The 27,538-nt window shown below is 39.4% G+C and overlaps 3 protein-coding genes across 5 annotated transcripts in view; 1 reads left to right on the top strand and 2 right to left on the bottom strand.

Annotated features, from left to right (window-relative positions):
• CLCA1 (chloride channel accessory 1) overlaps window positions 1-3,431 on the bottom strand; it is a 32,605-nt gene extending 29,174 nt beyond the window's left edge. The window contains exon 1 of the mRNA XM_024565389.3: window positions 3,135-3,431. Within this exon, the coding sequence (XP_024421157.3) occupies window positions 3,135-3,296 (162 nt within the window). The 5' untranslated portion in view covers window positions 3,297-3,431. The remainder of the gene's footprint in view (window positions 1-3,134) is intronic.
• Window positions 3,432-18,179: 14,748 nt separating this feature from the next.
• The window catches only part of ODF2L (outer dense fiber of sperm tails 2 like), a 91,941-nt gene continuing 82,582 nt past the window's right edge, over window positions 18,180-27,538 (top strand). The window contains exon 1 of one of the 2 annotated variants that reach the window (XM_071220947.1): window positions 18,180-18,277. The gene's annotated coding sequence lies outside the window, so the exon portion shown is untranslated. The remainder of the gene's footprint in view (window positions 18,278-27,538) is intronic. The other variant, XM_053920124.1, reaches the window with a different exon arrangement.
• Window positions 25,523-27,538, bottom strand: part of CLCA2 (chloride channel accessory 2) — a 36,245-nt gene continuing 34,229 nt past the window's right edge. The window contains exon 13 of one of the 2 annotated variants that reach the window (XM_045199442.2): window positions 25,523-26,345. In XM_045199442.2, coding sequence (XP_045055377.2) covers window positions 25,930-26,345 — 416 coding nt within the window. In that variant the 3' untranslated portion in view covers window positions 25,523-25,929. The remainder of the gene's footprint in view (window positions 26,346-27,538) is intronic. The other variant, XM_024565353.4, reaches the window with a different exon arrangement.

Here is a 27,538-nt window from a genome sequence, read left to right as displayed (position 1 = left end):
GCATGAAATGCTCTTGTCTTCCATGTCTTAACAGAAACATTAATAGGGGATCTTTGCTTTTGCACCTGTTCCCGATTTTGAGAAGGCAACCTCATATCCAAATAGACATTTAAATTTTTGAGGCCTGGAGAGGTCAAGGATGACAGCTTATAGGATCAGCTGGAAATTCCTTAATGATGGGATGGTATGTAGTTCACCACTAGATTTCTGGTTGCTGGCATCACATAGATGCTTTGTAAATATTTGTTGGATGAATTGACAAATGAATGCATGAATGCATGAATGAATGAAACGGCTGTGATGAGTGGCAAACTGTCCGGAAGTGCCAAGACAGGAGGTTCTTAGACTTGCAGGCGTTGAGGAGGCCTCCAAGATACACTGCTCCCACTGTGTATCTTTTTTGTGTATACGTGTCTGTGTCTGATAGAGAGAGAGAGAGAGAACTTCATCCTTACTCTCACTTCCTCACTTTATGGAGTGTGTTCTCTCTGTTTCTACAACATAGTGACATGGCAGGTGCAGCGAATGCAACTTGTAGGTAGAGAAGCATTGGGGACCGTCATGCAGAAGCTACTATTCTTTTAATTGAATGTATTGTGGTGATATTGGTCAATAGAATTATGTAAGTTTCAAGCGTACAGTTCTACCCCCACCTCCCTTACCTCTGGTAATCACCATACTGTTGTCCATGTCTATGAGGTTTTTTTTCTCTTAATCCCTTCACCTACATCACCCAGCTTCTCAGCCCCCTCCCCTCTGACAGCTCTCAGTCTGTTCTCTGTATCTACGAGTCTTTTTCTATTTTGTTGCTTACTTTGTTCATTAGATTCCACACAGAAGTGAAGTCATTTCGTATTTATCTTTCTCTGACTGGCTTATTTCACTTAGCATAATGCCCTGAACAGAAGCAAGTATTTAAGAGCTGATGTAAAGGCTTCTGTCCCCGCAAGGGCACCAGCGGGGGAGTCTCTCCTCAGAAAATGGAGTGAGGGATGGCCAGGAAAGGCAGAGAAGCCCACAGTAAAGGTCCTTAACTCTGCAGGTCCAGAACATCAGTAAGGAGGAACTCATGTTTATTAACTACTTAGTTAGGTACTCTGCACACACTATTACCCTTAACTCTTTTATTTTGTTTTCTTTTTCAGTTACAGTTTACATTCAATATTATTTTGCAGTAGTTTCATCTGTACAGCATAGTGGTTAGATAGTCATAGACTTTACAATGTGTGAGAACCAACTTATCTCACACCCAATGCATTTAGGACTCATAGAAGCCAATTTAATAATAGTAGTAAGAAGGACATTTCTCAGGAGGAAACCTCCCAAAGAGTTAGGTAAAAGCACTCTGAAAACTCGAAAGCACCATGTAAATATGAATGAGTGTTGCCATTAGAGATCAGGAATTTAGTTCTTCTGGCAGGTTCCCCTCTCTCCAACCAGAGACAGAAACGTATTGGCTACATTCTCCTGCCCGCACCACACTTTCCTTGTCTGTTGCTCCAGGTAGCACTTTCATTTTTGCTGATGCCATTTCTAAGGTTAGAGGCAATCAAAAGCTTACCCAAGGTATCTGATTATTGACAGATTGCAAAAGGAATGAATTTCCCTTTCACCAATGGCAGTAATAAATGACAGTCTTTGGGTGAAACAGATAAACTCCCACCCAGCCCCCAGCAACTACCGCAGTTCTCCAGCCCCGGACTCCTCTTGGTGATAGAGATGGTTCGCTCTCCAAACTCCATCTTTTTGGGCCTGGTTCTGCTTAGAGCAAGGAACACTGGGGGCAACCACTGGGACTCCTGCACTATTAACTTTTTTTTTTATCCTCACCAGAGGACATGCTTATTAATTCTAGAGAGAGAGAGGGAGAGACATTGATGTGAGAGAGAAACATTGATCAGTTGCCTCTCCTATGCGCCCCAACCAGGACCGAACCTGCAACTGGGGCTGAACCTGCATGTGACTTGACCCGGAATTGACACTTCGACCTTTCAGTTTAGAGATGACACTCCAACCAACTGAGCCACACTCTCCAGGGCAACACCATTAACTTTTGATCTCGCCTTCACGAACTTTGGCGTGGTTAAAAAGAATGAACTCTTTCCATCGAGAAGGAGTAACAGGGGGACTGGTGACGGATGATTACGCCTACCATTAATTGAGCTCTTGCTAGGTACCAGACACTATGCACGCACTTTTTAAGTTTTTTTAAATATTTTAAGATAAGTTTAGACATAAAAAACATGCCCAAATGATAGAGTTCCCATATAGCCTTCACCAAGCTTCCCTTATGTGCATGCATTGGCAAACTTAATCCTCACACAATTCTATGAGGAAGGTATTTGTTATTGCCCCATTTTACACACCAATGCTCTTCCTCATTACACAATGCTGCCACTGGATGTGCTACAGCCAAATTCCAGGGTGGTCAATGTAAGGCTTTCCCCCCTTATTCTTAGCTATTTGCTGTTGTACCTGACATCTCCACCTTACAACAGTTAGACACCTCTGCCCAGGACAGGAAGCGTCGTCTTCTCTAGTTTGTCCTTCCCTCACAGAAGTAACAAGTAAGGTGAGGCCACTCGGCAACCTGAAAGGATCCCTTGCTTTGCGGCTAGTAAAATACAGGGTTTCCTTCCACTGAAGGGTCAGGGTTACTCTTAAGTTAGAGGTTAGCATCCTGGGCTTCTATATTAGGATCACAGAGAAGAGGGTTACAATTAGGAGAATAAAAAGGAGAATCTGACATGAGCCAGTGGTAAAATCAGGCAACGGAATTATTCTCTGTGCATTTCACAACATCTACCAAATATACCTGGCTCTGCCTTAGTACAGAACTGAATGATTTTAAGTGGGATCACCCACAGTCAATAAATGTAGACATCATTTATTAAGCACCAACAATGTATGGAACTCTTAGTTAAGTACATTGCGTTTACTATCTCATCCCCCAAAAGAACCCTAATGGTTGACTGTTCCTATTTCCGGTTTACAAACTGAGGCTGAGACATAAAAACAACTTGCCAATACCACACAGCTGGGGTTACAGAGCTCATGTTCACCCTATCACAACATTATTCTTAATTTTTTGCTTAATCTTTTTAAAGCATGAAAAATTACCATTTCAACCTTACCTTTATTTCTTGAATGAGTGTTTCATCTTCTGGCACATCAGGGTCAATTGCAATAACAATGCCTTCATAGCCATTGTTATTCAGCTGAATGAGTGAATTACTCAGGGCCCCTTCCAGAAGGTGAAGGACCAAGATGAAAACAGAACTCTTAAACGGCCCCATTACTGTGCCCGTGGTTAGTCTCTTTGGAAAATCTTGGTTTTGGTGGCATCTTCCGTTACCCCTATTTATATGACTATAGAGACATGTGTTTCTCCAGGTTATCAGAGGTGGTTTATCATAGGACTTTAGTCCCTTGACCAATTGTTTCGCTTTTTCATTTGTCTCCAATACGAGGAACAATAACTATCTTAGTCTTAAGTTCTGTGTACATTAAATATTTAATTTGAAAGTATCACCAGCCGTGCCTTCACCTTTGCCAGATGCTAGCTAAGAGGGCAGGAAACCCACACCCGGTTCTATGCAAGGACTTACAGGTGTCATGAGGCTTGGACTCTGAAAGATATTTACTTCTTACAAATGATTGCCCAACCTGGGGCTGGCCCATACGAGGCCACCCTCCATCACCTGCCTGCCCAGGGGAGGCCTGGCTATTGTGTGTATTCAGTCAGCACTTGTTAGGTACAAATCTTATACCCAATTATCCCACAAGGTGCTCATTATTTTCATCCTCATTGATCCTGACATAACCTCAACACTTCTTGGCTCTTCCTTAGACAATCCGCTTGCACCAAAAGCATTAGCAGAAACATAGATACTATTGAATATTTTATATTGGAGATAATAGATAAAAGCTTGTATCTCACTGTGCTAAGCAAACTCTTTTTTGGGTTTCCTCATCACACCTCTATTGCTCAATAAAATTCAAATGAACAACATTACATTATTTTACTGAAATGAAATGTTTCTCAGAACATGAATTATGGGCCGCCAGCTACTGCATAGATTCTTTTAAGTTTGCCAAACCTCCGATAAAAACTGAAAAAGGTTTGCCACTTTCCCGTAGTATTCAAATTGCTTGAAATCACCTCATGGCTTTACTTGGCCTTCACATGGTGCTAAGCACAAATTTCAACTTGTCTGCCACTTTTCTTTGACATTGGCTCACAAAAATGAAATGTGTACTTACTGCTAATAGTTAATACTTATTGCTTAAGTGTAATATTTACACATCAAAAATGAAGCATTTAATAGAAAGGATATACTCAAAGTGGTTGTCCAGATGATCCAAGTATGCTTTTGTATAAAAATAACATATTTAATTCTTAGTGACTAAATGTATGCATTTATTATACATATAACATTTTTATTTTTATTTTTTAAAATAAATTTTATTTTTTTATTTTTTAAAATAAATTTTATTTATTTATTTTTAGAGAGAGGGGAAGAGAAGGAGAGAGAGCGAGAAACATCAATGTGTGGCTGTCTCTCACATGACCCCTACCGAGGGCCTGACTTGGCCCGCAGCCCAGGCATGTGCCCTGACTTGGAATCGAACCAGAGACCCTTTGGTTCACAGGCTTGCGTTCAATTCACTGAGCCACACCAGCAAGGGCTGATTAACATTTTTAGATTCTAAAATATTTCAAATCCCCAAACACATGTATCTTTCCTGCGTTCCACAGAAAGCATAAGGCAAGCTTATGTGTTAATGATTTGAGAGTTTAATCCCAGAGCAGTGAGAAAGAGGGGAAGGGGAAATGAGTAAGGGAAGGTTGGGAAGCAGTGAAAGATGAGTGTTTCTAAGCTGGCTACTGTGGTACAATGAGGATACCCAGCAGGTGAACCTGCTGTGCAGCTGCCCTGCCATCTGGGATGTCTCCAAACAGCCTATGCAAAGAAACCATGCCCTGGGACAATCCATTAAAGAGAGGAAGGGAAAGTGTTTACCTCCTTCTCATCTCCTGCTGGTGATTGACTCCTTTAAATTTCCTGGCTGTGTCACCCAGCCCCTTCAAACAATTCTGGTAAAGAGAGATCCCGTGCACTGTGGTGCACGAGGAGCCAAGGATTCCAAGTGGTGCCTGGTTGATCTGTGGTAGTGGAACAATTCAAGTGTGCAAAGAGTGTGTAGTGACCGAAGCGGAGCAAGTGACCGAGGGTCTGGTGGATTAGAGGAAGCCAAGCCTGGGAAGGTTCAATGAGATGAGTTCAACACAACTCATTGCTTAAACTGCTCAGGTCCACTCTTGCCCTTTCATCATACCCAGCTCCAATATTGTAATGTAGAGTTTGCTGCTTTTTTTGTGTGTGCGTGTGAGCACAAGTTGTCTCACTTTTTTCCTGAAAGTAGTCCAACCATTCATAGAATCTTTTTCCAAGTGGTGACCAACTGCAATCTCCTGAGACACCTAAAGCAAGAGTTATTGAAATAAATCGTAGGGCCTGCTGCTACAGCATGTCTCAGGTCATTATATATTACCTCCTCCTTCATCACCATTTCCCTCTTTTAGCCTGCGTTTTGGCTGGTCTGTGTTGTTTGTTTGCCTTTTGCTGGGACTCAACCCTTTATTTCTGAGGGCTCTAAACCCTTGTTGGATTGTAGCTGCTGCAGTGGAGCTAACAGGAGTCACCTGGTACAACAGGCCCCGTTCAGGTGCCTCCCCAGCTTTGCCTGGCCTTCCCTGCTGGGCCTTTGCTGCTTGCTCAGTGGAGGGCCGTTGCTGCTGCCACAGTCGCCTCACGTCATAGCACCAAGAGCTTGTCTTTTTTTTGTCAGGGAGAGGGCCTAGTTTAGCATGGCCTCCAGTGGGCAGGCTGTGGTGGCAGCACAACAATCTCTGGTGCCCACGTCCAGCCTGAGCAGATTCACGGAGGCTTTGGCTCACATAAAGCATTGCACCATGGTACCTGGGGTCTGGCTTTATCAGAGGCAGCTCGCGTGGGCCAGAATGCACAAAAAACTCGAAGAACAGGGAGTTATCACCCTGAGAGGCCAACTTTCACCAAAGACATGGAATGTTTCCAGCATCCCAGGTTTCTCTTCTGCTCCCTTCAAGTGAAAACTCCTAACTGGTAATCACTGTGCTGACCTCCATTGCCACGTAGATTAATTTTACTTGTTTTTGGACTTCATATAAACAGAAATATATAGCATGTCCTTTTGGGTCTGGCTACTTTCATGTAACTGTTTTTGTATGAAGTTTAGCCATGTTGTTTTATGTAGCAGTAGTATGTTCTTCTTCCATTGTATTTCATTGTAAAAATATACCACAATGTATTTACTAACTCCTGTGTATGAACGTGTGCATTATTCCCTCCTCAGGCTATTGTCAATAAGACTGCCATAGGTGCAGGCATTGACTTCAGTGGGGTAGGTACCGAGAGGAAATGCTATATACGTGCTATATACATGCCTAGCTTCAGTTGATCTGCCAAACACTTTTCGGAGGGGTTGTACTGGTTGCTCCGTGTTTCTACCAGTGCATGGTAGAGCCAGTCTTTATCATTTTAGCTGCTCTGGAGGGTGAGTGTTATACTGTGGTTTTAATTTGCATTTTCCCTTATGACTAATGTTAAACACTTTTCATATACTTATTTCATTTTTATATCCACTGTTGTGAAGTTCCTGTTCAAGTCTTTTTGTGCAATTTTTAATCAGGATGTCTTTATCTTATTGATTTATAGTAGTTTTTATACATTCTGAGTATTGAGTTCTTTGTTGGGTATATGTATTGCAAATATCTTTGCAGAGTTTGTAGTTTGCCTTAATGGTGCCCTTGAATGAACAGAAGTTCTTAATTTTAATGGAGTTCAATGTACTCTTTTCTTTTATGGGTAATGTCTTTTTGCGGTTATATTTCAGACAGCTTTCCCACGTTCGTAAAGATACTGTACAGTGTTCTGTACTAGAACCTTTATTGTTTTACCTTTCGCTTTTAGGTCTGTGATCTATCTCAAATTACTTTTTGTGTGTATTGTGTAAGAGTCAAAATTTTTGCTTTGTTTTGTTTTCCTTTATGGATAGAAATAGGGCCAGGTCATTTATTAAGGGACAACACATCCCCCCGCTGAACTGCAGTTGTGCTTTTGTTGCAAACACTGTGACTACAAAGCTCCAAGCCTGTTTCTGGAGTCCCCGCTCTGCTCTATTGGTCTACGTCGCTACCCTTTCCTTGGGGTCTTACCGTGTCAATAGCCACTGCCCTGCAAGTCTTGATATCTGGCAACACAAACACTCCAGATTTGTTTAATCCTTTAAATCCAAACGGATCTAAAATTTTGGCTATTTTTGATCTTTTTCATTTCAATATAAAATTTAGAACTTCTTGTAAATTCTCCCTCCTCTCAAAAAAAGTCTACAGGGTTGGATAACATTGCATTGAATCCGTTTGGGGAGAATTGACACCTCTATAATATTGAGTCTTTTACTCTATGGATGGGGCCTATCTCTTCATTTGAAGTTTTATTGAATTGATCTCAACCATGTTTTATAGTTTTCATGGTAGAGGTCTTGTGCATCTTTTTTTAGATTTATTTGTAGGGGTGTTTTTGGTGCTATCATAAATGGTATTTTTATAAAATTTCATTTTCCAATTTTTTATAGCTGGTACATAGAAATATATTAGATTTTATGTATTGACCTTATATTCAGGGAACTTGTTAAATTCACTTATTTCTAGTATGTACTTTGTAGATTCTCTTGGATTTTTTATGTTTATAATTATGTAATTTGTGGATAACTTGTTTATTTCTTCTTTTCCAATCTTATATCTTCTATTTTGTTTTCTTCCCTTATTACATGGCTATGACTTCCTATGAATGTTGAATACAGATGGAGAAAATATCTTTTTTTGTTGTTGTTTTCAATCCCAGGTGGAAAAGCATTCAATATTTCACCATTAAATATGCTATTATCAGGAGATATTTTGTAGATACTTTTTATCAGATCAAGAAAGTCTTCTATTCCTAATTTGCTAATAGGTTTGATTTTTTAAAAAATATCATGAATAGGTATTGAATTTTATCAAATGTTTTTTTTCATATCTCTTAAGATGATTGTGTAATTTTTTTTTCTTTATCCTGGTATTGTAGTGACTTACATTACTAAGTCAGCCTTTCATTCCTAGAATAAAATCTACCTCATCATGTAGTATTTTTTAAAATCCGATAATCTTTTGTTTAGGATTTTTGCACCTATGTTCATGAGAGTTTGGTCTTACTTTTGCTTTCTTATAATGTCCTTGCCAGATATGAGTTGGGAAGTGGTTCCTCCTTTTCTATCTTCTGAACAGTTAAAACTGTTAACACTTCTTCCTCAAATTTCCTCCTGACCATTGCTCTAGCTTTACCATGCAAGTTTTTTTTGTTTTTTTTTTTTCAATTTATTTATTGTTATTTAATTACAGTTGTATGCCTTTTCCCCCATCCCTTCACCCCACCCCAGGTGAACCCACTTCCCTCCCCCCTCTCCACCCTCCCCCTTGGATTTGTTCATGTGTCCTTTATAGTAGTTCCTGTAATCCCCTCTACCCACTGTCCCCGCCCCCACCCCCCACGCCCGCCCTGGCTATTGTTACATTGTTCTTAACTTCAATGTCTCTGGTTATATTTTGTTTGCTTTTTCCTTCTATTGCTTATGTTCCAGTTAAAGGTGAGATCATATGGTATTTGTCCCTCACTTCCTGGCTTATTTCACTTAGCATAATGCTCTCCAGTTTCATCCATGCTGTTGCAAAGGGTATAAGCTCCTTCTTTATCTCTGCTGCGTAGAATTCCATTGTGTAAATATACCATAGTTTTTGGATCCACTCGTTTGCTGATGGGCACTTAGGTTGCTTCCAGTACTTGGCTATTGTAAATTGTGCTGCTATGAACATTGGGGTGCACAGATTCTTTTGGATTGGTGTTTCAGTGTTCTTAGGGTATAATCCCAGCAGCGGAATTACTGGGTCAAAGGGCAGTTCCATTTTTAGTTTTCTGAGGAAATTCCATATTGTTTTCCACAGTGGCCTCACCAGTCTGCATTCCCACCAACAGTGCACGAGGGTTCCCTTTTCTCCGCATCCTCTCCAACATTTGTTTGTGGATTTGTTTATGTTGGCCATTCTGACTGGTGTGAGATGATACCTCATTGTGGTTTTAATTTGCATCTCTCTGATGGCTAGTGATGCTGAGCATCTTTTCATATGTCTCTGGGCCTTCTGTATGTCTTCCTTGGAGAAGTGTCTGTTCAAGTCCTTTGCCCATTTTTTAATTGGGTTGTTTGTCTTCCTGGAGTGGAGTCGTGTGAGTTCTTTATATATTTTGGAGATCAGGCCCTTGTCTGAGGTATCATTGGCAAATATGCTTTCCCATATTGTTGGTTCTCTTTGTAATTTGGTGCTGTTTTCTTTAGCCATGCAGAAGCTTTTTATTTTGATGAGGTCCCATTTGTTTATTCTTTCCTTTATGTCCCTTGCTTTAGGGGATGTGTCTGTGAGGATGTTGCTGCGTGGAATGTCTGAGATTTTCCTGCCAATGTTTTCCTCAAGTACTTTTATGGTGTTACGGCTTATATTTAAGTCTTTTATCCATCTTGAGTTTATTTTCGTGTATGGCGTAAGTTGGTGATCGAGTTTCATTTTTTTGCACGTAGCTGTCCAGATCTCCCAACACCATCTGTTGAAGAGACTGTTTTTGCTCCATTTTATGCTCCTGCCTCCTTTGTCAAATATTAATTGATCGTATAGATTTGAGTTTATTTCTGGGCTCTCTATTCTGTTCCATTGGTCTATGAGCCTGTTTTTATGCCAGTACCAGGCTGTTTTGATTACCGTGGCCTTGTAATACAGTTTGATATCAGGTATTGTGATACCTCTTGCTTTGTCCTTCTTTCTCAAAATTGCTGCTGCTATTCGAGGTCGTTTATGGTTCCATATGAATTTCTGCAATGTTTGTTCTATATCTGTGAAATATGTCATGGGTACTCTAATAGGGATTGCATTGAATCTATAAATTGCTTTGGGTAGTATGGCCATTTTGATGATGTTAATTCTTCCAATCCATGAACATGGTACATGCTTCCATTTGTTTGTATCTTCCTTAATTTCTTTCTTCAGTGTTGTGTAGTTTTCTGAGTACAGGTCTTTTACCTCCTTGGTTAGGTTTATTCCTAGGTACTTTATTTTTCTTGTTGCTATATCGAATGGGATTTTTTTCCTGATTTGTGTTTCTGCAGTTTCATTGTTGGTGTACAGGAATGCCTTTGATTTCTGGGTATTGACTCTGTATCCAGCTATTTTGCCAAATTCATTTATTAGGTCGAGTAGTTTTTGAGTGGAGTCTATAGGGTTTTCCATGTACACTATCATGTCGTCTGCAAACAGTGACAGTTTCATTTCCTCCTTTCCAATTTGGATGCCTTTTATTGCTTTTTCTTGTCTGATTGCTGTGGCTAGGACTTCCAATACTATGTTGAATAGGAGTGGTGAGAGAGGGCATCCTTGTCTTGTTCCTGATCTTAGTGGGAAAGCTCTAAGTTTTTGTCCATTGAATGTGATGTTGGCTGTAGGTCTCTCATATATGGCCTTAATTATGTTGAGGACTGCTCCCTTTATTCCCACTTTGCTGAGTGTTTTTATCAGAAATGGGTGCTGTATCTTATCGAATGCTTTTTCCGCATCTATTGATATGATCATGTGATTTTTGTCTTTGCTGTTGTTGATGTGATGTATTATGTTTATTGATTTGCGAATATTGTACCCTCCTTGCATCCCTGGGATGAATCCCACTTGGTCATGGTGGATGATCTTTTTAATATATTGCTGGATGCGGTTTGCTAATATTTTGTTGAGAATTTTAGCGTCTATGTTCATCAGCGATATTGGCCTGAAGTTTTCTTTCTTCATTGTGTCTTTATCTGGTTTTGGGATTAGGATGATGTTGGCTTCATAAAAAGAGTTTGGGAGTCTTCCATCAGTTTGGATTTTTTCAAATAGTCTGTGAAGGATAGGGGTTAGTTCTTCCTTAAATGCTTTGTAGAAATCTCCTGTGAAACCATCTGGACCAGGGCTTTTGTGTGATGGGAGTTTCTTGATGACTGCTTCAATTTCCTTTGCTGATATTGGTCTGTTCAGGTTTTCTGCTTCTTCTTCAGTCAGTTTTGGAAGATTATATTTTTCTAGAAATGTGTCCATTTCATCTAGGTTTTCAAATTTCTTAGCATATAGGTCTTCATAGTAATTTCTTACGATCCTTTGTATTTCTGTGGTATCAGTTGTAATCTCTCCACTTTCATTTCTAATTCTGTTTATTTGGATCCTTTCTCTTTTCTTCTTGATAAGCCTACTTAAAGGCTTGTCGATTTTGTTTATCTTTTCAAAGAACCAGCTTCTGGATTCATTGATCCTTACAATTGTGCTTTTAGTCTCTATGTCATTTAGTTCTGCTCTGATCTTGGTTATTTCCTTCCTTCTGCTTGCTCTGGGCTGTCTTTGTTGTTGTTCCTCCAGTTCTTGTAGGCGTAGGGTTAGGTTGTTTGTGTGAACTGTTTCTAACTTCTTAAGGTAGGCCTGTATTGCTATGAACTTCCCTCTCAGGACTGCCTTTGCTGTGTCCCATAGGTTTTGGGTTGTTGTGAGTTCGTTTTCATTTGTTTCCAGGAAGTTTTTGATTTCTTCCCTAATCTCGTTCTTGACCCATTCATTGTTTAATAGCATGCTATTCAGTCTCCATGATTTTGAGTGTTTTGGGTTTTTACCCTTGGGGTTGGTTTCTAGTTTCAGACCCTTGTGGTCAGAGAAGATGCTTGATATGATTTCAATTTTCTTGAATTTGTTGAGGGTTGCTTTGTGTCCTATCATGTGGTCTATCTTTGAAAAAGTTCCATGGACACTTGAAAAGAATGTGTATTTTGCTTCTTTGGGATGAAAAGCTCTGTATATATCAGTTAAGTCCATTTCCTCTAGGGTATTGTTAAGTGACACAATATCTTTGTTAATCTTTTGTTTGGAAGACCTGTCCATTTTTGATAGTGGGGTGTTAAAATCCCCTACTATAATTGTGTTGCTGTCAATATCTTTCTTGAAATCCTCCAAGATTTTCTTTATGTATTTGGGTGCTCCTATGTTGGGTGCATATATATTTATAATGTTTATGTCTTCTTGGTGGATTCTTCCTTTGAGTATTATGAAGTGACCTTCTGGGTCTCTCTTTATGGCCCTTCTTTGGAAGTCTATTTTGTCTGATATGAGTATTGCTACCCCTGCTTTTTTTTCCTGTCCGTTTGCTTGGAAAATTTGTTTCCAGCCCTTCACTTTCAGTCTGTGTAAGTCTTTTGTCCTGAGATGGGTTTCTTGTAGGCAGCATATGTGTGGGTCATGTTTTCTTATCCATTCAGCTGTTCTATGTCTTTTGATTGGAGCATTTAATCCATTTACATTTAAGGTTATTATCGATAGGTAGTTATTCATTGCCATTATTTCCTACCTGTGTTCCTCTGTCTTTCTCTTTTCCTTCCTTTCCTTAAAGCAGTCCCTTTAGCATCTCTTGCAGAGCTGGTTTGGTGGAGCTGTATTCTTTTAGACTTCTTTTGTCTGGGAAGCTCTTTATTTGGTCTTCTATCTTGATTGAGAGCCTTGCTGGGTAAAGTAGTCTTGGTTGGAGGCCTCTGGTTCTCATTACTTGGAATATTTTTTGCCATTCTCTTCTGGCTTGGAGCGTTTCCATTGAGAAGTCAGTTGCTAACCTTATTGGGGCTCCCTTGTATGTTACTTCCTTTTTCTCCCTTGCTGCCTTTAAGATCCTCTCTTTGTCTTGGAAATTTGCCATTTTAATTATGATGTGTCTTGCAGTGGGTCTCTTTGGGTTCCTCTTGTTTGGGACTCTCTGTGATTCCTGGATTTGGGTGACTTTTTCTCTCCTCAGATTAGGGAAATTTTCCATCATTACTTTTTCAAACAGGTTTTCTATCCCTTGCTCTTCTTCTTCTCCTTCTGGTATTCCTATTATACGGATATTGTTACGTTTCATGTTGTCCTGCATTTCCCTTATTGGCTCTTCATTCTTTCTGAGCCTCTTTTCCTTTTCTTGCTCCTTCTGGGTGTTTTTTTCTACTTTATCCTCCAGCTCGCTGATCCGATCCTCTGCTTCATCAAGTCTGCTTTTAATTCCTTCTACTGTGTTCTTCAATTCAGAAATTGTATTCTTCATTTCCTCTTGGCTCTTGTTGATATTTTCTATTTCCTTTTTCATGTTGATATAGTTTGCAGTGAGTTCATTGTAGTTTCCTTGTAGTTTCTGGTAGTTCTCTTTGAGCTCAGAGAGCTCAGTGAGCTTCCTGATGACCATTGCTTTGAACTCAGTATCTGATAGTTGACTTGCCTCTTTTTCGGTTAGTATTCTTTCTGAGACTTCCTCCTTTCCTTTCATTTGGGAATTGTTTCTTTGTCTTCCCATTGTTTGTGAGGCTCTTCTTGTTGGCCTCTGCTTCTTAAATTGCTTTGTTCTGAATCCCTGGGTTTATGATATGAACTTCTATGGTAGAATGCCAATGGGATTCGGTGGTGCTGTCTCCTTACTCTCCTGTGCTCACTGGTCTTGAGCTGACGTTTATGTGTTTAACACGGTCTAACTCTAGTCTTTTCAGCACTCCAGGTTTTGTTGTCGCACCTGTGGGAAAAATAGAAAGGGGGGGAGAAAGAAAAGGAAAAAACAAACAAACAAACAAACAAACAAAAACCAAAGATGGGAAGGAGGGAAAAAGGAAATAGGAAAGGAGGAAAGGAAGGAAGGAGGGAAGAAGGATAAAAGAAAGATCGGAGGCAAGATAAGAAGGAATTTTAACAAAAATTAAAACATAGAAATAGATAAAAGAAGGCAGGAAGAAGACATAAAAATGGTAGAGGATGGGAGGAAGAAGGAATGAAAGAAAAAAAAGAGAGAGAGAGGAAGAAGGAGTTCAGGGGGAAAGGAAAAGGAAAAAAAAAAAAAAGGGGGAAAAAAAAAATCTTCTGTTGGCTTTAAACCGTTCAGGTTATTTCTGCTGTTGTCCTGTCTGTGCAACGGGAGGGGGTGGTTGGAAGGATTGGTTTCACTTTTCTTCCTTCCTGGGTCACACTCTTCACTGTTTTGTAGGTGTGGTCCCTGGCAGGCAATCAGGCCGTTGATCAGCCAATCCAGCAGCTTTGTTCTTGGGACTCTCAAGTGGCCGCTCCAGCCGCTTTGGCTCTGGACGCGTGCGCGCGCAGCAGGGGAATCCAGCCGCTTCGGGTTTGTGACGATATTTGGGCTCTGAGCGCGCAGCCGGCCGACCACTCGAGCTGCCCAGGCTAGGGAGGCTGGCGCGCTGCAAGCTGCTGGTTCAGCCGCCTTGGTGTTACGACTCTCGCCAGCCCCTTTGTGCTTGGGAAGTGCGCATCCAGCCGGCCCTACGCTTGGTGAGCGCGCAGAGGCTCTACGCTTGGGGGCCGATCCAGCCGCCCGGGGCTTGAGACTCTCGGGTGGGCGGGGCCGCCCTGGGACCGAATCACGCGGTACTCGGTTCCGAGGTTTTGGGTCTGTGGGTGGAGCAGCTAGTCTCTGCTCCAAAAGATCTTGGAGGTTTCAGGTGTGGGCGCCCCTCCGGGGTTTCATGTATGGGCCCCGTTCGCTGATCTGCGCGCGCACGACCGCGCGTGACCGGACCTCAGGTGAGCGCCGGTGCCGCTTATCCCGCGTTAGGCGTTCACAGTCCAGGGGCGGAGGGGGGAGGGGCGCCAGGGGCCTCGGCCACCACCGAGAGTTCTCTAACTAGCCCCTGAGTGTCTCTATTTTCTTTTTCTTTTTGAGAAATTCCTCCTTTTCAAGCCCCCCTGGTCCAATCAAGCACCTGGCTGCTCACAGCGCAGCCTGGCCCTCTCCCAGGACTCCTGCAGCAGCCCCTGCGCCAGGGCTGGCGCCTCTGCAGCCCTTGTACCGCGCGGTCCCGGTTCCTGGGGACCTTATTGTCCTTGAGCACTCTTCTTACCGTCAAATCTTTCAATGTCCTCTATCTTTGGTCTCTAATCTTCGTATATGCTGGAGTACTGTTGGCTGTTCGCTCTGCTCCTCAGATCAGCTAGGTATTTCCCTGGCGCTGAGGGGAAGTGGATTCCGCTCCCACCTATGTTGCCGCCATCTTCCCACCATGCAAGTTTTGATATACCATATTTTAATTGTCATTTAGTTCCAAATATTTTCTGACTTTCTTTCTTCTTTCTTTCTTTCTTCCTTTCTTTCTTTCTTTCTTTCTTTCTTTCTTTCTTTCTTTCTTTCTTTCTTTCTTTCTCCCTTTTTTGTTGCATCTGGGCTATATAGAAGTGTGTTGCTTAATTTTGAGACATTTGGGGATTCTCTAGTTAATCTATTATTGATTTCTAGTTTAATTACCCTACATTCAGAAAGCATACTTTAAGATTTAAATCCTTGGAAATTTGTTGAGACTTTTTTTTTTGCCTCAACTTACAGTTTATTTTGGTAAAGTATTCCATGTGCTTTTGAGAAAATTGTGTATTCTGTAGTTGGCAGGAATAGTGTTCTATATGTGTTAAGCAAGTAGGTTAATCATATGATGCAAATCTCCATTCTTGCAAATTTCTTGTCTGCTTGTTCTTTCAGTTACTGAGAGAGGTGTGTTAAAATCTCCAATTATGATTGTGAATTTGTCCCTTTTTTATAGTTCTATCAAGTTTTGAATTACATATTTTCTTTTTATTTTAAATTATATTTTATTGATTATGCTATTACACTTGTCCTGATTTTTCATCCTTTGCCCCTCTCCACCCAGCACCCCCCACTCCCTCAGGCAATCCCCCCACCATTGTTCATGTCCATGGGTCATGCATGTAAGTTCTTTGGCTACTCCATTTCCCATATTGTACTTTACATCCCCATGGCTATTCTGTAACTACCTGTTTGTACTTCTTAATCCCCTCACCTCTTCACCCTTTCTCCCCCTACCCCCTCCCATGTGGCAACCACCTGGTAAATAACTTTTCTCTTGCTCTTAAGGATCTCTCTTTATCTTTAACCTGTGGCCTTTTAATAATGATGTGTCTTGGAGTGGTCCTCTTTGCATCCATCATAATTGGGATTCTCTGCGCTTCCTGGCCTTACATGTCTATTTCCTTCACCAAATTAGACAAGTTTTCTTTCACTATTTTTTTCAGATAGATTTCCAATTTCTTGCTCTTTCTCTTTTCCTTGTGGCACCCCATGATGTGAATATTGGACCTCTTGAAATTGTCCCAGAAGCTGTTTATACTATCCTCATATTTTTTGCATTCTATTTTCTTCTTTTTCTGTGCAGTTGTTTTTTGTTTCCTTATGTTCCAAATCATTGATTTGATTCTTGGCTTCATCCATTCTACTGTTGTTTCCCTGTAAATTTTTCTTAATTTCAATTAGCATGTCCTTTTTTTCTGACTGGATCTTTTTTAGCAGCTGAGGTCCTCACTAAGTTCCTTGAGCATTCTTATAGCCAGTGTTTTGAACTCTGTATCTAATAGATAGCTTATCTCCACTTTGTTTAGCTCTTTTTCTTGAGTTATGATCTGTTCTTTCATTTGGGCCATGCTTCTTTGTTTCCTCATTTTGGCAGCCTCCCTGTGTTTGTTTCTGTGTATTAGGTAGAGTTGCACTGACTTTGCATCTTGGTAGTGTGGCCTAATGTAGTAGGTGTCTTTAGGGTTTAGTGGCACAGCTTCCCCTATCACCCAAGCTGGTTACTGGAGGTGAGTCCTTTGTGTGGTCTGAGTACACCCTCCTCTTGTAGTTGAGTGTTGGTTGCTATCAGAAAATCAATGGGAGGGATTTACCCAGGCCTGTTAGCTATAAGGACTGGCTGTCACCACTCACCACAAACCTCCACCCTCTATGGAGGATCAGCTGTGCTGGAGCAGGGTGGTGGTGCTCCAACATGGTCTGTAGCTTTCTACTGGGTGCGTTGGCCCTGTGGTTTCCCAGATGGTGCAGGCCAAGGTCAGTCCTGGGGCACCCTGCCTGAGCTGTAAAGCAATCTGAAGTGGCTGCTACTTGTGCTGGGCTTGGAGATACCCAGGTAAAGCCAAGCTTGACTCTAATCTGGCTGCCACTAGGGCTTACTGAAGCCAGGTGTTGTTTGTTTGATAGGATTTAGGATCCAAGACCAGCTATTCTTGTGGAATAGCAGCTAGGGTGGGCCTATAAATTGGGTGGGGTAGAGCCTGTGTGGATCTTTAAGGTGGGTCACACAGTGTTCACCAAGTTGATGGAGTCTCATTTATGGCAGTCTACTGACTCTGGGGAGATGGCTCAGCAAAGGGACAATGGCCTATGCTCTCCTTGATGCCAGACACTTCAGTCTCTCCCTGTATACCACTATATCACTGATGCCCTTTAAGCTACCACTTCCACGCTGGAGCTCAGAGGGAGTGAGTCTGTGTAGGTCAGTCCATGTGTGGGTTCTCCAAGAGGAACTGCTTAGGGGTCCAGCAGCCTCCCCCTCTGGCTCAGTCCTTGCTGGTTTTCACAGCCAGAAGTTGTGGGGACTTATCTTACTGACACTGGAACCCAGGGCTGTGGGGCCTGGTGTGGGTCTGGGACTCATTGCTCCCAAGATATCCCTCCTGAGTTTTTATCCACATGGGTGTGGGGCCAGCCTGTTCTGTGTCCGTGCCCCTCCTACCAGTCTGGATGGATGTGGTTTTTTTAACTCTGTAGTTGTCAGGCTTCCATTCAACTTGATCTTGTAGTTGTCAGACTTCCATCTAATTCGACTTCTGACATTCCTGAGTGATGGTTGCTCTATATTTCAGTTGTAATTTAATGTGGTTGAGTGAAGAGGCTGGCCATGTCTGCCTATGTCACCATCTTGACTGGAAGCTGCCTTATATATTTTCAAGCTTTGTTTCTGGTGCATGTAAATTTAGGATTCTTTTACAGTTATTATTACAAAATGCTTTTTCTATCTCTATAATACCACTCATATCAAATCTACCTTTAAGGATATTAGCTATGGCATACTGGAATCCTGAAGACTGAAAAATTAAAACAGAACAAATACAACTCAGCTAACACAGTGCCTGACATATAGAAATCATTCAGTAAACAAAATGTTTCTCCACTTTCAGTTTCCTCCCACTTACACAAACCTCAGCCTTGGTGGGAGAGATAGGAGAGAAGCCACAAAGATGGAGAAGCTGGGACTTTCCATTAGCTGGCATCAGGTAAGAATGACCACGTTATAGTTTAAAGACACTGATGTTTAAGAGTCAATTTTAAGCTATTTGCCATGCAGCACCTCAACACGACTCCTGCTTCTACCCCCCAGTTCACTCTTGTTTAAGTGCACAAGGAATCGAGTATTTATATATTACTGATGGGAGAGAAGTTGGTACAGATGTTTTGGAGGAAAACATTTATCAAGATTTAAGGATGTGTATCTTTTAACAGGACAATTCCACTCCTAGGAATTTGCCCTACAGATATACTCACACGGGTGCACAAGATTACATATACAAGGGACAAACACACAAGTGCGTACAGTTATGTGTACAAGGGTAATATAATTTGTCTCTCAAAGCTTTCTTTATAATAGCAAGAAACTGAATTACCAAATGTCCATTAGTAAAATAATAAGTGAGCTTATTTATTTCATACCTATTTTATTTATTACATCTTACTTAAACATATGTACTTTTTATAATAGAATGTATTACTTTTATAATTGAAATCAATTTATACATAAAAATAAAAATATTGGACTAAAGACCATCATTTTGAAATCCTAACATATTAACATCAGAGTGGTAGTCCTATCTTTTCTACTCTTAATTTCTAATCTTTTTTTTCTTTCCTTTTCCATTTCACTCTCTTCTTTTTCTCTTCTTCAGGCTCTTGCTTCTTTCCTTATCGGTGTAAAGTAAGGTCATGTCACTTTTAAGAAATGTTCCTTTTGGATGTTTGCTCACTTATATTGCTTCCACTTCACAGAGTCAGGGAGATAGAAAGCAATTGCCAACTGTGCTGGATAGCTTTATCCTTGTGCAATTGAGGCAACTGCTTTCAGGTAATTGTTCCCAGAAAGCAACATTCTGATAAGACTCAGCAGCCTGTAGCTGAAAGGGAGTGGGAAATAAAATTGGTCACTATCTGGGTCACTCCCCGCCCATCCCAGGAACACTCTCACGGCTAAGAGATAGGCATTTTAAGTACAGGAGGGATTTATTTCTAGAGGGAGGTGTTCCTTTTGATCTTTGGGAACAAGCTCTAATTGCTCTACTTACCTTCATGGATATGAACATCTGTTTCTGTGTCCTTGATTGCTTCTCTACCATCAAGCACTCTATGATCTGTACCTCCCCTCTGCTTGTACTCCCTGTCTCCCTGTATTTTACATTCACAGATCACAACACAGGTCTTGACACATAATGCAGCATCCACCCGACTTTATATCCATTCCCCTTCTTTATTTCTTTATCAGTTGGAATTCCTAGCAGCCTTAAGATTTCAGTCCTCTAACATGGACCATCTTCATTTTATTTAAAATATCTTTTCTCTTCTTTCTTGTCTTCTCATCTTCATTTAAATCAGACTCAGTTTTGTGACACCTGTCCCCCTCATTAAGGACACTTTTTCTTAATTTCATGTATCAAATATCCTTAAGAGTGACCCCTTTCTCTTCCTCTTTATAAAGCAATATTTCTCTGTCTTGGCACTATTGACATATTTGGCCAAGTAATTCTTTGTTGGGGCTGTACTGTGCATTGTGAGATGTTTATCAGCATCCCCGGCCTGTACCCACTAGATAAGGCCCCCAGATGTGATCATCAAAAATGTCTACAGACATTGCCAAATGTCCCCTTGGAGGAGAAAATCATCCAGGCTGAGAACCATTGGTATAAATCTTGCTAATGGATAAGGATACAATAAATTCATTCATATTAAGTTCCTCTTGGGGTGAAATTTATGTACAATAAAACGCACCTATGAAGTGCACAGAAATAAATTGATTCTGACAAATATATACACTCATGTAACAACCACCCCAGTCGGTACATACAACATTTTCACTCACCCAGAAAGCCCCTTCTAGTCAACTTGCACACTGTTGCTGTAGGATAAGTGCTATTCTGATTTTTATATCTTTTGCCCATTTTTATTGGGCTCTTTGTCTTTTTATTACTGATTTATAATATTTTAATATATTCTGGATATGACTTCTTTGTCAGATTTATATGTTGTGAATATTTTCTCTCACTCTGTAACTTGCTTTTTTCATTTACTAATATTGTCCTTTGATGAGCACAAATATTTAGTTTTACTGCGGTCCAATTTTTTTAATGCTTAGTATTTCCTCTTTTCTAAGAAAAATTTCTACACTATAGCTGTGAATATACTATTTGATATTCTTTAGAGCACAGACAACAGTGTAGTGATTGCAGTGGGGAGGCAGTGGGTAGAGGAGGAAGAGGGTATAAGGGGGATAAATGGTAATGGAAAAATACAATGAAAACAAGCTATTTAAAAAAGTAAAAAAGAAGTTTATATCTTTACAGATTTTATTTATTTATTTATTGTTAGAGAGAGGGGAAGGGAGGTAGAAAGAGAGGAAGAGAAACATCAATGTGTAGTTGCCTCTCCCATGCCCCCTACTGGGGACCTGGCCTGCAACCCAGGCATGTGTCCTGACTGGGAATCGAACTGGTGACTCTTTGGCTCGCAGGCCCATGCTCAATCCACTGAGCTACACCAGCCAGGACAGAAGTTTATATCTTAATTCATATTTATATTTACGATCTACCATGAATTCATATTTTATAGTAAAATTGTTTTCCCAAGTATATGTCTTGTTTTTCCAACATTATTTATTAAAAAGAACTCTTTTACCCACTGAGTTGTCTTTCCCTACTGACTTGCACATGCCTTTGTGGAGATCCTACTGAGCACAAGCATGCAGGTCTGTTTCTAGACTGTATATTCGGGGACGTGTTTTATGCATCTGATCCAATCTGGTAAATGATACATGAGTACTTAAAAGGGATGTGTATTCTGCACTAGTTGGATGGAGTGTTTTATAAATGTCAAGGTCAAATTGGTTGATAATGTTGTTAAAATATTTTCCATTCCTGCTGAGTTTTGCTGTCTAGATGTTCTACAATTACTGACAATGGGAGAGTTCAATCTCCAACTTCGGTTGTTCTCTTTGTCTATTTCTCTTTAGTTTTAGACTTTTTTTGTTTCTGACATTTTAAAACTCTATTAGTAGGTATATGCACATTGAGGATTGTTATGTTTTTGATAAATTTATTATTTTTATCATTATGGAATGGCCCTCTTTGCCTCTCCTTTCTCAGGGTCTATTTTGTTTTATAGAAATACACTAATACTGCTTTCTTATGCTTAGTGTTTGCATGATATGCAATTTTCTTTTCTTCACCTTCAACTTATATGTGTTTATATTTAAAATGCATCTATAGTAAATTCCATATGGTTGAGCCTTGCTTTTTATATTAAGTCTGAAAATCACTTTTTTAGTTGAAGTGTTTAATCCATTTATATTTAATATAATTATTAATTTAGCTGGATTTAGTCTACTATCTTGCTATTTGATTTCTGTTATTCCCCTGTATTTTTTGTTCTTTATTGCTCTTGTCTTGTCTCCTTTGTGTTAATTATGTAGTTTTGAGGGTAATGTTCCATTTTATCACATTAATTAACTTTTTTAATACTCTTCCCTATTATTAAGAAGTGCCAAAGGGACTGCAGTATACACCCTGAGTTTATCCTAGTATTGAATTACTATTATATTATTTTATATAATACTTACATTTAAGTACCTTTCAACAATATAATTCCATTTGGCATATTTCCATCCATTCTGTTCTTATTGTCATTGTCATATATCCTACTTCTTTATAGTATTAATACTGCAGTACATTGTTTTTATTTTTGCTTTAAACAGTAATTGTGTTTGAAAGGAATTGAGTAAAAAAATCAACAATTTATTATATTTACCTACCACTTACCATTTCCAGTGATTTTCCTTTCCTACTGTAGAACTATATTTCCACCAGACAAGATTTTCCTTTGCCTTAAAGAAATTCCCTTAGTAATTTCTTGCTGGTGAAAATTTTCACTTTTATTTATCTGCTTTCATTTTTAAAGATACTTTTGCTCAACAGAGAATTCTGTGTTGACAGGTTGTTTTAGCCTCTAAAATGTCACTTCGTTGTCTTCTGGCCTCAACTGTTTTTGACGAGCAGTCAGTCACTATTCCTACGACACACCTAGGTGTCACTTTCTTTGTGTAGGTCATATCTTAGGTTTGCTGAGTCTTTTAGACTTGTAGGTTGATATTTCAATCAATTTTGAACGTTTCAATTCAATATTTTTATGCCCAGTGTCCCTTTACCTCTGGGATTCATTTACATTACATTAGACTGCCTGACAATAGCCTACAGGTCATTTTGGCTTTTCCATTTTCAAAAATGAATGCTTCGCTTTGGATGCTTTCTAGTTCCTTGTCTTCAGGTCACTTGATCTTTTCTTCTGGAGTATCAGTCTGCTGTTAATTCATTACAAGTTTTAAAAATATATTCTATTTTTTGATTTTAAGATTTGCATTTGTTTCTTTTTAAAGAGTTTCCACATCATTTCTGAATTTTCTCTTCAATTCATGACTTACCTTTTCCTGTAATTTATCATATATAATAATTATTGTAAACTCACCTGCAAGTTCCAAATCTGGATAATTTTTGAACCTCCTTCTATTGACATATTTTTATTCTCTTAAATTTTTATTCTTTTAAATAATTTCCCACTTGTTGGCACATCTATTAAATTTTTATTATACACTAGATGGCATGTTATGGAGATTGCATTATGTACCCTCCTCTGAGTTCTACGATAGCCGTAGTTAAATTACTGATGAATCATCTTGATTCTGTGGAGATGTGGTTTTAGGCCTTGTCAGAGCACATCTATTTCAGCTCTGCCCTTGGTTCTAGGACATAAGTCTTAGACTGGGACAATAGTTCTTTCCCCTAATATGACCCTCCTGGAGTTTCAATGCTATAGAAACACAAGGTGTTGATCAAGCTCTCCAATTTAAGTGGGATTACACCTTAAACTTTTGGTCCCCAGAAGTGGGCAATTGCTGAAATCTCTGCTCAGCAATTTTAGTGTCCAATCTCTTGTTTTCCATTCAATTCCTTCTCAACTTAGGACTCACCCAAGGATTGAGCAGATACAGATTTGGGAAATTTCCCTGTAGCAGTTGCTTCCTTTCTGGGATTTCCAAGTGCTTTCTGGGATTCCCAGAACTCCTAGTTCTGACTTGCCAACCCAGTGAGACTGCTGTATTCTGCTTGCGCTTGTCCAGATGCTCCAAGAAAACTGGGGAAGCCTTTAGGGGGCAAAGCTGATTAAATGTGGCTCTCACCTAGATTGCTTGCCTTTTTTCAAGGGCTGTATCTCCTTCAGTTTCTACCTACTTTTGTTGGTGTCCAGTGCCTTCCAAGAGTGTGTTTATATTTTTTTCTGGAATTATAACTGCTCTCAGCAGAAGGATTAGTTTGATATGAGCAGCTCTGCCATTCGTGCAGTTGGATATGTCACATTGTTTTAAATGAATGCTATTATTTAGGGATCGATTCTTCCAGGAATAATTACATCATAGCAGAACGCAAACCCTGAAGCAAATAAGGCATTTTTTGTGACTCTCTGGTACTAACGCGCAGATGGAAAGGCACTTTGGGAGCCTCCAGAGCACACACGTAAACTGCAATCTGCTTGGCACCTAGGCTGTCGAACTCATTCCCCAACGCTCCTGTCTCCTGCCTCCATCTCCCTTCTATTGAAATTTAACTTTCCCCTCTGAATCAGTATCTTTCCACATTTACCTCATATTGATTTTGTTCTGTAACGCGTCAGCCCCTCACAACCACTGAATGTTGTTCACCCTCTGCACTTGCTGCCACTGCCCTCCCTGCCCCGCCCGCTATAGGAGACTTCAGTTTGTTACTTAGCATTTTTTATCTTAGTTTTGCCTCTTCCAATTCACTAATCTGTACACTTAAGTACATTTTTTTTCATTTCTGCACCTACAAGATGGGAAAGAAAACAAACCAACCTAGCTCCTTAAAGCCAAACCTGTTCTCCTGCTCATTGGTTTTGAAAGAGTTAAATATTTATAGGTATAATCCCCAGCATCTTCTCACACTTTCTTAAAAACATGGGCATGAAGGAGTAGTATGAGAACCTGGCTGTGCTCCTCTGTAGCTCTGCCATTAAGCAGCATAGTGCTTTCGGTTACTCACTCAAGCCTCCACTTTCCTATCTGTAAAATGAGGAAAACATTTGAGGACTTAAAACCTACCACACTCGGTCTCAGGATTTTACCAGCCTATTGAAGCTATAGAAGCAACTCCCAGGTTGGCAGGTGTCACGGCATTAGGGGGACAACAGACTGAATGTCAGCGGGGCACTTAAAAGCACCCTCTGCAAAAATGTAGTACGATGGGACTTAGAATGACACAGGCCAGACCTGGGATGCAGTAGGGACGGCAAGGAGGCAGCCTCAGTAGAGGGGTTTATTGGTGTTTCTCTCCCCAGTGCTTCTCTGACACTTTCACTTAAGTCTTCACCCTCTCTGTTGCTTTTTCTTATTGTCCCAATTTGCCACAATTTCCTCTTTTCCCCAGCATTTAATCTAATTTTCACTTTTATTTGGTCCTGATTGTAAAACAAATCTAAGCCAGATTATTGTTTCTATTTACCCAACAGTTTTCAGTCCCTTAATATACAAAACAAATAATTCTATTGCTCAATAATCTTTTTCTAAAATAAGAGAAGTAAAATTAGGTGAAAGATGATTTTTATTTTCTTATGACCTATGCTTCCCTCTCTCAATTTGCTCCCAACCCCTGTAGATAAATAACCCTTGATCAAGAAAGGATTCCGAGAGTCTTAATTAAACAAAAAAACAGATCAGCTAATCATTTCCAAAGGTCACTCTTTACCCTGTGACCTCTTCTTGGATTGAAATTGAATAAACCTGTACAGCCTATGTATGTTTTAAAATTAGTTTAGAACTATGTCTTTTATTTCTTACTTGAAGCTTTATGAGAGTTATAACCATTTACACTGAATTACACCCAAGACAATAACTTGGAAAGCTGCTTTGTTGAGAGTAGAAACTTATAAACAATAAATTCAGTATCCTTCTGTTACAAAATCGGTGCCAGGGGAAAAGGATAATACCCACATTTTAAGGTTAACTCTAACAGTGAACAAAGATCTCTTTGAGCATTAGCAGTGGGGTTTGATCTGTAATATAGTTCGCCAAATGGCTAGAGGTAAGGAATTTTACCATAGAGGCATCATATGTAAAAATGTAGATTGATCTTTAGTCATAACAATCTGTTCTGAACAGATAAAGAGAATGAAAAATTAATCAAAGTAATTAAACAATTGCTTCATAGAGACAGTTATACGATTCAGACCTAACCTCCTCTTCTCTACTTGGGGCTATTTGTTCTCTTCAATACAGAAAGCTTTTCTTGACTCTTTGATTCGACATTGACCTTGTCGTTTTTCCTTTAAAGGCATTACCTTGGAGAATAATTTTTATAATTTTGTCCATTGCCTGAGCTTCAGAATTTTCTAATTTCCCTTCAAAATTTGTGTTGTAAAAGAATTTTTGTCTATTATGTAAAAATACGATCTTTATTATGCAAAAATTCGAAGCACTCTTTAACAGTTTTGATGTGAATTTTTTTTATTGGTATGTTTTTGTAAAGTGCAAAAGGCATGGGTATTATATCTAAGGAAGGTCCTCTTTGCATTTGTTCATAGTAATTTTGTTCCATTCTCACTTCTATCTGCTTGCTTTCTTCTTGTTTAAAATGCAATGTGTTACAACTATAGTGACACAAATGATTCCTATCAAAGTCATTGCTGTTAAAGTTCCTTTCAATATAAGACGATCTCTGGCAAGTACTGGAGCAGAATTGTGGGGAGCAAACAGTGATGCCTGGGCAATGTTAGATACTGCAGATTCTAGGGAACTCTTGTCCGTGGTTCGTATTCCCACATATACCCTGTGGCTTCCTTGCGTCTCTCTGTCAAGTGGATGTTCAGGTCCGTTTATGAAAAGCTTCGGTGAAAATGTAAATATCTCCTTGGTGCCAGCTTGTTGAGGACTTAGCTTTGATGTATTCACTAAAATGGCATTGTTAAAATCATCTTGGATATTCTGTAGACTTTTACTCATTCTTATTTCATAGCTGTTGGCTGAAATTAGAAATACGAATGGGAAAGTTAAGTCACTTTGAATAGGTTTCCTAATTTATTACTAATGACTAATGAGAATATAGCAAAAAGTCAAAATATCTAGGAATGAACATAAGAAATATGTACATGAACAAAACTTTAACGTACTAAGAACTCATATTAAAATCTAAACAAGAGGAAAAACATTATGTTTTCTGAATAGTAAGATTAGCATAATAAAGATATTTTCCTCTAATTTTATAAATTTTATGTGATTCTCTTAAAAGTGGCTGTATTTTCTGCAAGCTTATGGTAAAGTTTAAATGGAAACTAAGTGATCAAGGTTGGCCATATAAAGTCTAAAAAATAGCAGTGTAGAAGGCCAACCTTATCAGATATAAAAACACTGTAACTCTTTGATAACTAAAAAACTGCAGTGCTGATGCATGAATAGACATACAAAAAATAGGTCAACATACATTCAGGAATGTAGTATATAATAGAAACAAAATTCATTAATAGTGAGAAATGAAGATTTCTTGATAATGGTGCTGTGACGACTGGGTAAAAAGCTGGGAAAAAATATGATCCATACTGTAAACTTGGTTTTTTTTTCATGATAAAATTGAAAGTGATCAAAAAGTTTGATGTAGAAAATAAAAATATTGAGTATTTAGTATGAGACAATGGATGAATTCCAGTATAATATTGAAGTGGGAAAGGCTCTTCTAATTAAGACTCAAAATTTACAAGTCATAAACAAAAAATTGATAAATTCGAATATATAAAGGAAAAAATTCTGCATGGGGAAAAAAACCCTCCTAAGCAAAATATAAACATAAATATTAAGTGACAAAAATATTTGCAACTTAAATCAAATGCAAAGCTTAATTCTGGTAATAGCTGAGTGGCTTCTATTGAACTAACTCTCCAGCAAGTAACAGGTATAAACTCTGAAGGAAGAAGAAGAAGAAAAAAAAAAACAACAACTATTGAAGCACTGGACTCAGATAAAAAACAGACAGAAACCAGAAGAGAGAGAACCTTTAAAAGCAGAGCACCAGACTGGAAATGATTTATTTTCATAGAGCTTTTCCTCTGAGGGCACTTTCCACTTTGGTACCTGTCACTGACTCTGACACAAAAATCCACTGTCTTATTGATCTGAGAAGTCAGAGGGCCAAGGGTGGGATTGCCAGACTAGTTGAAAAGGG

Source organism: Desmodus rotundus, chromosome 3 (assembly GCF_022682495.2).
Source record: "Desmodus rotundus isolate HL8 chromosome 3, HLdesRot8A.1, whole genome shotgun sequence".
Lineage (NCBI taxonomy): Eukaryota > Metazoa > Chordata > Mammalia > Chiroptera > Phyllostomidae > Desmodus > Desmodus rotundus.
The sequence above is the reverse complement of the archived record's forward strand: the minus strand, read 5'-3'. Positions and strand labels throughout refer to the sequence as shown.